We start from the raw sequence: 13913 nt of genomic DNA on the forward strand, positions 1-13913 counted from the left end.
AGTTGCCCCCCCTTTAGTTTTATTCATATCACGATTTATCTGTAGCTATTGTTCACCATCTTAATCTTAATTAACCATCCTGAGAAAGTTTCTCCAATCTCCAGTCTCTCTTCCACACAGCTGCCAATAATCTTCCTGCCCTAAAGCAGTGATTGTCACTTTCCTCAAGAATTTTCAACAGCACCCTATTGGCTAGAAGATAAACTAAACTCCTCAACCTAGCTATCTGTAGTCTGCAATCTGTCTCCAGCCTATCTTTCCAAGTTTATTGCACAGCACCACTCTTCATGCAGTCAATACTCCAGCCCTATTGGCCTAGTTGTTGTTCCTGAATGTTCCATCCTCTCTATCATTTTTTGCCTTTCCATAGGCTATCCCCTGTTCCCAGAATGTACTTCCTCTTTACCTCCACCTGTTAGAATCCCTAACTTTCTTCAAATTTCAGATCATGCACCTTCTCCTAGAAGTCTTTTTTTACTCAAAAGATATTTTATTTTCCCAATTACATATAATAACAATTTTCAACATATTTTCCAAAATTATAAGATCCAAATTGTGTCTTTCCCTTTCCTCCCCTCTCTCAAAGATGGTAAGCAATTTGATCCAGATTATACATGTTCTATCATGCAAACCATACTTCCATATTGGTCATTATTGTAAAAGAATACTCACATAAAACCAGAATCCCAAAATAAAACCCTAAATGAGCTAATGTGAAAAATAGTATGCTTTGATCTGCATTCTGACTCTTAACAGCTCTTTCTCTAGAGGTGGAGAGCATTCTTTGTCATAAGTCCTTCAGAACTGTCCTGGATCATTGTATTGCTGAGAGTAGCTAAGTCTATCACAGTTGATCATCGTACAGTATTGCTGTTACTGTGTCCAATGTTCTCTTGGTTCTGCTTATTTTGCTCAGCATCAATTTGTGTAGATCTTGAGGAAGCCTTTTTCAGCAATCTCCAGCCTCCTACCCAGTTATTAGTCTCTTCCTCCTCAAATTATCTTAAATTTTTCTATTTACTGTTTTGTATCTCTCAATAGAATATAGGCTTCTTGAAAGCAGAAATTGTTTTTTATTTGTCTTTTTGTCCCCTAGCATCTTCTATAGAATATATGCTTGATAAATGTTTATCGAATGAAATAGAATTTCCATTCTTTAAAAAAATGAGGGGCAGAGGAGAAACAGTGCTCTAGACCTATGATTCCTTTGTATAGGGTACTACCAATAAGGAAATTCCCTCTAATATTGCAATTCAGCAATTATAGTCTGAAAGTTGCCTGGAGCACTGAGAAATTGTAACTTGCCCAGGGTCACAGTATTTCAGTGACAGCCAATATGTGTGAGAGTCAGGACTGAATTAACTTTTTATCCACTACACTATATTATCTCTCCTCAATTTCTCTTCTCATTTGAAAAAAACAACAAGCCTAATAGTTCTCTTTCCTTTAATGAGATGTTTACTCACCTATAAACATACCCCTAGACCCAGTCTGCAGTTCCACCCATGCCCATCCTCAACACACAGTATAGAACAGAGAACTGAATTTGGCATTAGAAGGAAATTAAGATAAACAGCCATATCATTTGACAGATAAGAAAACCGAGACTCAGATGAAATGGTTTGCCCAAAATCATACAGGCAGCTCACTATAAAACTACTTTTTTAACCCAGGTCCTTGGACCCCAAATCCATGTCATTTCCACTACTCCAGAGGCAGAGACTTTAGCAGGCACTGGAAAAGTCTCTGAAGCTCCCAAGTAGAATGTAAGAGCATCAATTCATGGGACCTGGTCTGACTCCAAAAATGCTCCTCCATGTGAACATAGAAGTAGAGGAAGTGATTGAAAGGGGAGGGGATGAGCCAAGATTGTGAATGCTCTGGTCATACACAGCAGAATGAGAGAGCAGAATGCAAAAACATCTAGAGTGTTGGAGGAGCCATAATTTCAAATGTAGATTAAAAGATCTATTATTGAAAGGGATGTGGAGGAAAGCAAACATGTTGGACCCTGGCGAAATGGATGGGGTTAACAAACACAGAGAAAGCATTAGAACCAGAAGGCTAGCTCTGGAAATCATTTGTGAAGTGTGTAGAAAAAATACTGGAGTCTGGTAATCAAAGTTCTGGCAATGATAAAACTTTTAAACAGTATTCAAGAAAGTCCTGAGACCAAATTATTTTTATCATAGTCAGACAGAAAAGAGTGTAAGTGTAAATGTCCAACAATGTTAACAAAAGTGAGGATGGAGAGATAAAGAGAAGAAGAGTGAATTCAATTTAGTTCTGCAAAATTTTATTAAGCAACTTCTTTGTATAAGACACTGCCCTAGGTGCTAAGGGATACAAAGATGAAATATGAGTCTCTGGCCTCAGTCAGTTTAAGATATGCCATAATAAAGGGAATAAGACATATGCATAATATTAATTAGAATGTAAGCAGAAGTCCAAAATTCTAGTTGAAAAGAGATCATTTCCAGTGAGGATGTTCAGGGAAGGATTCCTGTAGAAGATAGTACCTAACATGGACCGTAAAAGAAGAGAAGAAGGAATTAAAAAAGCTGACATGGAGGGTAGGATTCTTTTCTAGCATGGTATACTATAGCAGCATGGAAATGGGAAGAGAGAAACAAGATGAGATTGGGGAATGACTTGTAGTTTAATTTGGTTCTAGAGTATAACAAGACTATGTTGTCATGAAAGGGAAGTTGGAAGACATTAAATGACTAAAAGTGTTTTTGTTTTATTTAGTAGGCAATGAGGTGCCAGAGGGGCTTTTGGAGGTTGGGGAAAGATAGGGAGGTGATATGAACAAAAGTTGAATGTACCTTCTGACATTAGCATGTAGGATGGACTAAGGAAAAACTGGAGGAAGAGAGAGACCAGTTAGGAAGCCTTTTTGTCTATGTGAGAGATTGTTCTAGAATCAGGAGTGCTGGTGGTAAGTTATTTTTCCCTTAACAGAGGACCTACTTCCTCAAAGTTCAAAAACCATTGTCATCCTTTATCCCAATTACTTTCATTGCATTATGGCTACCTAATTCCTCGTGCTTTTGACAGGCAAGAAACCTCAGCCCTTCACTACATATCTGTTCCCTGGGAACCTATATACCACTGAGAGCAATTTTGGTGACTGTTCCCCAGATGCTGACTATAAGCTGTTGTTGCAACCCTGGGCAAACAGAGGTGAAGAAAAGAGGCCGAGTGGCACCAGCTGTATCTCTTTCTGGGACAAGGGACGTCAAACCTAAAAATAGCCCTCCAGGTTATTGCCAGAAGTCCAAATGACTAGCACAGAACCCACACCAGGAAATATAGTAGTGCACTAGACCTTGGATTCTTGGTGCAACAGTCATTGATATGCCTACAGGATCACACAGCCCCTGTGTATAAGCCCAACTCAGCCCATGGAGGACTGTGACTTTTTTTCCTCAGGCTCCAAACTTACTCTTATCGCCAACAAGAGCAAACCTAAATTATAAAAGGAACTCGTAATCAGATGGTAATATGTTCTATTAAAAGTCATGATACTTTCATAGTTATATGTGATCGTATTCTCTGTGAAGCACCAGATTTCCTCCCTGGCCATTCAGACATATTAATTGGACCAAACACCAACCAGTCCTAAGTGCCATGATCCTCGTACATTAGTGGGAACTCTGCTAGCCTTGGGGATATTAGACATCAAACCTTACCTAACTGTGTTAGGCCAAGAGCTCCCAGCTCATGGTCTCTTCTGCTAAGGGACAGGGTACTACAGACAAGACCCCCAACACTGGACACCATATTATGACTTTGGAAGTATTAATATCCCTTGTTCGGTGAGAGTTTATGTAACTGGATGTAGATCAAAACCCACACCTTGCTATGTCTTGTGGTCAGAGAGGTCACCATACACTGCTGTCAGGTACTGATTCTCTTACATTTCTGCTGACCCTAGTCTCACTTCTCAGGTAGCCTAACTAATGGAGAAGCAAGATAAATATAAGGAGCTATATAGATTGGGTGATTCCATAAATATTTTTGAAGTATTTAAGTCTCACTAAATGTGGTATAAAAATATCATTGGACTTTAGAAGTCCTAAGTACTTACACAGACTGCCTCAAAGGGTTCTTAGGATAATCACACGAGAATAACGTGTGAAAGCAATTTTTAGCCATAAAAGACTATATCAATGTACATTGCTATAATTATTAAGGAAGAGGGCTTTGACACAATGAACTAAAAGTAAATCCTGTCAGCTCTTCCCAGTCTCCCTCAGTATTTATTCAGTAACTGTTATTGTGTGTCTACTATGTGTAAAAGACAGCATCTCAGTTTGCAAAGCACTTTCCATACGTTAATATCATTTGAGCTCCACAACACAGCTCTTTGAATTAGAAACTATAGGTATTGTCACTATTTTACAAGAGAGAGAAAGAGACAGAGAGAGAGAGAGAGAGAGAGAGCACCAGAAAAATCTTAACCAACAAACGCATCTATCCTCATTGTAGCCTCTTCCTAGTTCTTTGCTGAGAGTACCCAGCTCTCACTGGTCCCCCACCTCCACTTTTTTGCTTGCATGCTGCTCTAAATAATTTATCTGCATTGTGAGCAGGTGTTCAACAGAAAATGGGTGTGTAACACACACTGTACTGCCTACATAAACGCTTGTTTCTCTCACTCTTGCTGTCAAACACATTCAGTCTCCTCTCTCACATTTATTTGGCTCACATTCTCTTGTCTGAGCTTTCCTTCATCCATTTTCCCCTTCTCCTATATTCTCTACTTCCTTGCATTCTTGAATCTCTTTTTATTTTTCCTAAAACTGTACTTAATCTCTAACATTCATATTTCCTTTTCCTTATCCCAATGTCTGATTTCTGGTAATCTCCTCCTAGACAAGGAAACAAGTGACCCTAGCGCGCTCTATCAGCCAAAGAAACCAATGTCATGAAATCTCTAAGGCCTGCCAGAGTCACTCCTTGCCCCATCCCACTGCCATCCATAGTATTTCAGTAGCCAAAGACATTCTAACAGATGGAAATCCTCTTTTTTTAACCCCTCTGGGTCTTTGTTTTGACCAGTCACTAATTGTTATCACTTGTCAAGCAATTTAAGCTTGGTTTTTTTTTAAATTTCCCAAAATACCTCATACACAAATCACTGACTTAAAAACCACGTTTAATTCAGGTACCTCTTTTATGCAGTTTCCAAATTGTTCATACCAAAAGTTGCAAGTAAGCTAGCCACATTAATGGAGTCTAATTCTGTTGCATCCTCAGTTTCCTCTCAAAAAGCAATGTCAGTTTTCCAAAAATAGATTATTTAATCCCCAGAGGCTCTAATTTTGATGGTTTTCTTTTCTTCTTTTCATGATCCTACTACAGTATTGTTGCACATACAAACCTGGTGTGGCCAAGGAAATTAAGCCATCTCAGGTAAGAAAGATACAGAATCTCAGAGTTGCTTATTCAAGATATAAGGTGGCTTTGTGTTCAATACTCATTCAAGTTTTTGTCGAAATCCTTATTAAAACAAACTATGAAGATCATTACAGGAGTATCATTAACATTTTTTAAAAAGAGGGATTATTTTTGTAATTGTAAAGAATAATAGATTGCAGAAGGAAAAGGAGACAATGAGAGGTTAGGACATTCAATATGCTGATACAATATTAGCAAATCAGAAAACTTTTAAGAACATCCATTTTTGGTTGGCTGGGCTTTTGTTCAATAAATTTTAATACGTCTTCTCACAAAGCCTCCTGATGAGAAGACATATTAAATGAATTAAAGGAATAAGAATGAAATGGTGTGCCAAGTAGATGTGTGATCATGAGGGTATTAAAATAAAGCCAGGCCTCAGCCAAGGCAGAGCACTTTATCCTCTGAAACCTGTGCTGTGGGTTGAATTCAAAAGCTGTGTCCCATCCATCATTTCACAGACACCGTCCCACCTCCAAGACCCCATCCCCTGTGGGATGCTGGCCTACCCCACAGCAACCAATAAGAATATGTGCACAGTCTTTATTTTACCCTGGTGAACCAGTCTTTTAAAAGTGAATTTAATATGTTTCTCCATCTATAGTTTGTCTTCCTCCTGCATTGAATTTCTCAGAAATGAAGAAAAGCATGAGACTGGCAAATCTAAGATTACACAAAAGACAAATCTAGCATTTCCCAACTGGAAGAAGTATATAGTCTCCACAAGGCAAGACTCCTGGGTTTTATTTCTAGTTCTCCATCTTATTTGCAATCTGATTGATGACTACTCCTCTTAATTGTCTCAGTTTTTCTTTCTATAAAATGGGTAGTTGCTTTATTAAAGATCTGTTTGACTATCAGTAGCTAATGACTATGAATTCAGTAAGTGAAACAGTGATTCATTGAGACAACATTCATTCATGTGAATGCCCTTGCAGGTGAAAGTAGTTGAAGGAATTCATCCTACTGACTAGGGCGTTTCTTTTGAACTGTATAGATATTTTAAAGAATTTTTAAGTTGTCATCAAAGACATTTAGATGCTCAGAAGGAAGATATTTTTAGGAGTTGTTTTTAGGGATTTAGTTTCCAGAGATGTAAGTCCCTTAAATGTATCACTGAATTTCTTCCTAAATCTTTCTTCAATATATCTAGTCTACAAAAGTCAATGCTATTTATGCTCAGTAAGTCTCCCTTAGCCAGTTCTAAAAAGAAACAACTTGAAATTATCTATTTTAAAAACAGAATGCTTGTAAAAAAAAATCTTTCTTCTTATGCTTGCCAAGATCCCAAATTCAGGAATATGGGTTTCCTTGGTAACAACTGATAGCAGAGCAAAAACTAAGGCAGAAATTTTCATCACTCTTGCGCAGGTGATGTCATCAGCTGTTACTGAGACCACATAGAAATCTCTGGTTTCTGGACTCTAGTTCCACCAGGTATGTGTTAGAATTAACAGTTTCCAAGTGTTGGTTGAAGCAGTTAAGATAATGCAAAGATCTGGCTGCTATTTTGTTACATCCAATACCTTATGATGGATCAAAGTTTGCAAAAAGCAGGGAGACTTGGGAGACCACGGCTAAAATGAAATCATTTAGTTAGTATGCTAGTATGCTAGACCATAGTTAGTAGCTAGTATGCTAGACCATAGTGCCTAAAAAATGTCACGATCAGTTGAAATGTGCAACATAATGCCTTTATACCAAAGGAAAATGGTAGGTGTAAGGTTACTTCTTACCTTAAATCAGCTGAACTAGTCTAGTCCAAAAATGGAAGCAACAGATATGGGAGTGATAGTATGACAAAAGATGAGAAGTAATGAATAAGATGCATTCATATCTGTGGTTGCTCATATGTGCATGCAAGAAGGATTGCAGGAAGAATTAGAGACAGGGTCACTGACTTACAAGAAGTATTGACTTGTACATGAGTGATCTTAAGCCATGCCAGGGGTGTAGGACTTATACATCAGATTGGGAAGTATGAGTGACAAATTCCAGGAGTCTTCCTAAAAAAGGAGGAAGAAATCCATTTACTTTAGACACTCAAATAAAGATGTGATAAAAGATACTCCTTCCTTCACTGTAGTAGTAGTCCAACTTGTGCCTAAAATTATGGAACTCTGAAGCAGAAACCAGGCCATTTTTGCCATAAAATTTCTCAGCTGGCAGAAATTGTACTTAGATCCTGAGGTCTCTGCCAGTTTTCACAGAACAAAGCTCTGGAACTCTGAACTAAGTTGGATTTTGAAGCAGGAACTTGTCAATTGAGAAACCAACTTCAGTAACAGAAAATATGTGCCCCTTCTACCAATATGTCTTTTGGATACCACACTGAAACCTATTTGGCCAAGTGTACCATACTAATAGAATGTTAGCTGAGAAAAGAGACAGTCACTTTTATATCTGTAAGTCCAGTGCCTGGGGATATAGGAAGCACACATTGTAATGCTTAATAAATTCTTGTTTGAATGTGCCTCTGTTCTTTTGCTCACAGAACCATGGGAGTGTTGATGTCCAAACGACAGACAGTGGAACAGGTTCAGAAGGTGAGCCTGGCTGTGTCTGCTTTCAAGGATGGGCTACGGGACAGGCCTTCTCTCCGGCGCACTGGTGAACCAGCGGGGTCTCGAAGGGGCACTGTAGAACACAGTGTCCAGGAAGTACAGGAGGAGGATGAGCTGGAGACAGCTGCTGCTGTCCCACAGGAAGAGAACAGTGTCAACAGAGCAGCTTGGGAACGACTAAGGGATGGCCGTGGGGTAGAACCTGAGGAGTTTGACCGTGCCAATCGCTTCACACCACCTGCCTTTATCCGACCCATTCGGGAGTTACATGATGACAAGCCACTTGACATCTGCTTGGAACCTAGAGAATCTGTGAGTTCTAGAGAGAGAGGTGGTGCAGCTACAGGGGAGGAAGGAGAATAGGCAAGATCTAAAAGGAAGAAGAGATTCAAAGTTTACAGAATAAATCATGAACTGCCCAGAGATCAGCTAGCAGGATAGTGAGCCCTGGGATGTGAATGAAAAATATTAAGAAAAAGAAAAAGATTCCACTAACTGATAGTCCTTCATCCAAAACAAAATGATTTCCCTTCTTCTTATGTGTCCCGATATAATTGACTGAACTTGTCCTCATGCTAGGAAAGTAGCTTGGTGGCGAGGCCCCATGGAGAAAAGGGTGAAATAGGGAAGCTACTGTATATCTATCTATCCATCCCTTTCTACCAGATGAATGCATGCCAGCTGGAAAGTTTCCCCTCTTCTGCTTCAGAATATGAGGGTTTGGGGCTCCCCTCTGTTGGCTTGACATTTATTGATAATGGATCTATACCCAAAGTGTGCATTCCTAATGGTCTGACCAAGAAATTTAGGTGTAAGAATCAGGACTTTTTACAGGATCTGTGTTTGAACAGTCTTCTCTATTCCTGCTTTCTCCTCAGGTCATTAGTGATGAGATGTGTGAGATTTGTGAGGTGTGGACTGCTGAGAGTCTCTTCCCATGTAGGATCTGCACCAGGGTTTTTCATGATGGCTGCTTGCGCCGCATGGGCTATCTACAAGGAGACAGCACAGTGGAAGTGACTGAGATGGCACACACTGAAACAGGCTGGAGCTGTTACTATTGTGTGAGTTGGGTAGGGTTGGGATGGTAAGGGTGTCAAGACAAAGGCGGTGATTTTACAAGATGCCGTATCACGTGGGATTCTTCCAGTCAGTGGCAGATTCAAATGATGTATGAAAAGAAGTGGGGGTGTCTATTTCCATGCTGCTTCTATCCTGTAGCTTCTGGCCCACAAAGAAACCCAGAAGAAAGACTGGTAGCATCAGTGATTTCTGTAATGATCTCTAGTCATCTTAAAGCCATATCCAAACACTAAATTTTATTCATCTGAATAGAATCTTGACAATGTTACTTCCCATATAGGATGGCTTTCTTTCAGAAGTAACTTTGTGACTGTGTCTGAATCCTATTCAGCATTATTCCTTTTAAGTGGTCATCTACCACCTAGTGAAAAATAATCCATATAACCCACCATCTCCCAAGGCAGCCAAATGAATTTTTAGTCAGCGTTAATTGTTAAGAAGCTCTCCCATACTTCAAGCCTACACTGCCTTTTTGCAACTCATTATTCCTAGTTCGTGCCAGGTGATCTTCCTAATAGAATTCAAACGGAAGTAGTTCTGTTTTCTGGCATGGTAGATTGTCCAGGTTTCACAGGCAGACAGTGAGGTGAGCACTATGGCTCTGTTAGCCCTCCAGTTTGATAAGCAGCTTAATGCCTCTTTTCTCCCACTGTATTTCCCACACCCTGAGCTGGAAAGATACCAGACACTGAGGTCTTTCCTCAAACTACAGAGATCACAACTGATGGGCTAGCCACATTGAAGGCAAAATGCACATTTACCTAAAAGACTTTTACAGAAAACTCACCCCAAGCAAATACTTATACAGAGGTCAAAAAAAGCATTACAAGGACACTCTCAAGGTCTCTCTGAAGAACTTTGGTATTGATTGAGAGACATGGGAGGCACCGGGCACAGGACCATCCAGCATTATGTGCCAATTAGAATTTCAGTAGCTCAAAAGAAATGTGAGCTGCATGAATTTAGAGACATCTATCTCCATCACAAATATTCTTGCAGATTATTTGTGCCTGACTTCTGGTCAGGCCTTCTGCGCTTATATTGATCTGATCAGCCATAGTCACATACATTGTACACCGACCCCAACATTGTGATGTCATTTTGGTCCTCCTCAAGTACAGAGAACAACCACCAACCAATTCCTAGTTGTTCTCTTGCTGGGGCCAAGGAGAACAAATCTAATTCTACTCTTCCATATAATGCCTTCACATACTTTAAGACAGTTATCATGCCTGGTTACCACCTCAGCCCCAAATCTTCTCTTCTCCAGGCTAAACATACTTTGTTCATTTCATATTCGATATAATATGATCTCAGAATCCTTCACTATCCTCATCACCCTACATTGGGTGCACTACCATTTATCTAGGTGGACTGCCTAGGGCAAAATACAGTAGAACTCTTCCCTCCTTAGTCTAGTATGCTCTGCCTTCCCTTGATGCAACAGAAGGCCACATTAGCTGCTGCCTTGGACATCATAAGACATTTTTACTCATGTTGCATTTAACACTTAGATCTCTGTCATGTGAGCTGCTATCCAGCCATACTTTGCTTTCTCAAGACTTTTTTTAAATGGAGTATGAGAATTCACATTTACTTTTTAAATAGATTTTGCCCTATATTTCACCCTTTTTAAATTTTTTGGAATTTGACTCTGTCATTCAGCATGTTACCTATCCTGCCTAGCTTTGTGTCATCTGCAAATTTGACAACCATATCATTGTTGTCTTTATCTCAGCCATTAATAAAAATATCAAACAGCACCAGAACAATGACAGATCCTTAAGGCACTCTATTGAAGACTTCCTTCTAAATTATATTTCTATAATATAACATTTTCTTTTCCTCATCCTTCTTTTGTACATGCTCTTACTCTACCACCACCCGCCTCCACGACCCCCCTCTGAACTTGTCTGAACCCTTTCTTCAGAGCCCCACTGAAATCATCTTTTGAAGCCTTTCCTGGCTAATTAAGTACACATTGAGCAGTTCCCTCCACTTTACTGCATTTATTATCTGCAATACTTATTTGACATTTTACATACTTGAAATTTATATTGCTACTTAACTTTTAGGATGTATAAGTATAAACTCCATCACAAGTACTGTATCTTTTATACCTTTGTTTCTTTCACATTGTTCCTGCACAAACTAGGAGTTCTATAAATACTTGATAATTAACTCATTACAAGTAGCAATTAATAGGTCTACCCAGGCTCTTGATTGGGCAGGGAACCACAGAGATTAGGGCTAACAATCCATTCCACAAATATTAAGAGCCTACTATGTATAAGGAACTCTTAATTGATTTCTTCCACTTTTTTTTAGATTTATAATAATTACCATTTATATAGTGCTTTAAAAGGCTTGCAAAGGACTTACTTCACATATGTTGCCTCATTTAAAACTGAAGCTTGGCAAAAACCCATGGGAGACATGTGCAGTTAAAAGAGGAATTATCAGGATTTGAGCTCCTGAGAATAGTCTCCCCAAAGCCAGTAATAATAACAACCCCTGCCATCTCTGGAGCATTTGGGCTTTCACGTGTGTTAACTTGTTTTAGCCTCACAGCAGCCCTATGAAGTAGGCAGGACAAATATTATTATCCCTACTTTCCAGATGAAAAATAGACTCAGAGAAGTTAGGCAATGTACTCAAGAGCCCATGTCTAATAAGTGGCAGAGCTGGGAGAGAAGCCAGGGCTTATGACTCAAACTGAGTGCTCTTTCCACTGCACAGTGCTACCTCCTAAGGAAGCTTGCTTTATAGTCTTCCCCTTTCAGTGCCATCCCAAACCATGGCTATGTCTGTAGAGGTGGCTTATAGCCTAGTAAATGCCAAATGCCAAGAACATGTTACATAGCAATGGTTTCTCCCTAGGAGTAACTGAAAGACTGGTATTTGAGCAAAAGGTTCTTCACATAATTTATACCGATAAAGATTTTTTGGTTCAGAGTTTGTAGTAAGTGTCATCGTTTGTGACTCATGATTTGATCAACTCAAATTCCCAAGAAGAGTCTGCACTGATAACCTCCTCACCTGACTAGTTTCCATACACACTGGTCATGCTTCTGTTAGGGAAAGGAAACAGATCATTCCTCTGACTATCCCCATATATCACTCCTGGAGCAGAAACACTTTACTTTAGTTCTAGTTTCATCAGTAGCCTGTTCTGTGATCCTATGCAGGTAGTTAGACATTTAAGGAGCTCAAGGTCCTCATCTCTGAAATAGGAATTACAGTGAATTAGAAATTGTAAGGAGTCAATACAAGTTAAATGCCTTATTTTTAAAGCATTAAATGAATTCCTCATTTTGACCAAGGACAACTGACTCCCACTGAAGCTTAGATTTACAGCTAGTACTTAATTTCTAACTAGGTGTAATGGTTAGAATGAGTGGTAACCAAAAAAATTGTAATTATAAGTCACAAGATTTATTAATAATAAAATAAGATAGAAATATAGAAAGGAGGTGAAGAACTTCCTAGCCTAATAATCCAGAACCTAACAACTCAGTGTCTGTCTCTGAATCTCAGCCCCAGGAAATAACACCACCCCCAGCTTCCTGCTGGGTCTCATCTTATAAATCCTTACTACACCCACTAGCTCTCTCACATCACTCCCCAGGAACCTATCATAATTCCTCAATTAGCCTAGTACCACTCAGGGGAGCAGTACCTGTGGGATCAATTCCCTGGTTGCTAATTGACCCAAATTCAAAACAAATAGAAGGAAAGTCTAACTCTCTGATTGATCAAATAAAAATACAAATTCCCTTCTTACATGGGTAAAGTTCAATATCATCATTATGTTTCTTTAAGGTTTACAAAATGATTTACATTCTTTTATATTCATAACCATCCTGTGATATAGGTAAAACACTCCATTTTACTGATGAGAAAACTTGGTCTCAGAGAAAAAAAAATGACTTGTCCACAGCCACATAGCTAATAAATAACAGAACTTGGATAACAACCACACTTGGAATGACATGATTTCTACTAAAAGCACTTCTCACCTTATTGATCTGAAGTTCCAGGGAAGATATATTCATAATTAACCTTCTGGGTAAGAGGCAGCTCCTCCTTTATCACTCTTCAACTTCACTATGAAAATCATGAAAATAATTCTTTCCTTAAAAGGAATCTTTTCTCCATGGCACATCCAATATGGTACAATGGAAAGAATATTGGATTTGGAGGCAAAGGACCTAAGTGTAAATTGTAGTTCTGCCATTTGCTACTTTTGTATCCTGCTCAGTTAACTCATCTGTAAAATTATGTTGAACAAAATGACATCTCAGTTCCCTTTCAGCTCTGAATCTGAAATATTTGATCCTACTAAATATAGATGTAACTAGTTAGAACTCCTAAGAATCACTGAGGAACAGATTAGATCTACAGAGTCAAACTTTCTACTTTTCCCCACTTTCTCCCAAATGTCAGCTACCACCCCCTCCAAATCCTAGCCTTTTTCCCTGGTGACCTTTTTTGCTACAAAATTTTCTACTGCTATAGGATTTTCTCTTGTAATTAGGTTGAAAGTTTCTTCTTTCTAAACTGAACCCCCATTCTCTGTCCCCACATTGAACTATGTATCAGTTCATCACCACCCCAAATATCTGCAGGTTCTTGTTACAGCCTGATGTGATGCCTCATGAAATTCACAGATGACTTTCTATAATCAGGAAACTTTGCACCTGTTCCTTGATGACACTTCTAGGCAAAATGAAACCCTCAACCAAAGTGTTTGGACGTTAAACATACCAGTACTCCAGGACACATTCTGTCCAGTTATAC

At 39.1% G+C, this 13913-nt stretch overlaps 1 protein-coding gene across 11 annotated transcripts in view; it reads left to right on the forward strand.

The window, feature by feature from the left end:
* The window catches only part of PHF24 (PHD finger protein 24), a 32435-nt gene that overhangs the window by 7741 nt on the left and 10781 nt on the right, over window positions 1–13913 (forward strand). For all 11 annotated transcript variants that reach the window (XR_470155.3, XM_016424048.2, XM_056806013.1 and 8 more), the window contains 4 exons: window positions 5371–5421; window positions 6838–6903; window positions 7961–8342; window positions 8909–9094. Coding sequence is in view for 10 of the 11 variants with exons in the window: in XM_016424048.2 (XP_016279534.2) it covers window positions 7965–8342; window positions 8909–9094 (564 nt within the window). In the remaining variant the exon portion in view is untranslated. The remainder of the gene's footprint in view (window positions 1–5370; window positions 5422–6837; window positions 6904–7960; window positions 8343–8908; window positions 9095–13913) is intronic.

The sequence above is a fragment of the Monodelphis domestica genome, chromosome 7 (genome assembly GCF_027887165.1).
Source record: "Monodelphis domestica isolate mMonDom1 chromosome 7, mMonDom1.pri, whole genome shotgun sequence".
NCBI classification, from domain to species: Eukaryota; Metazoa; Chordata; class Mammalia; order Didelphimorphia; family Didelphidae; genus Monodelphis; species Monodelphis domestica.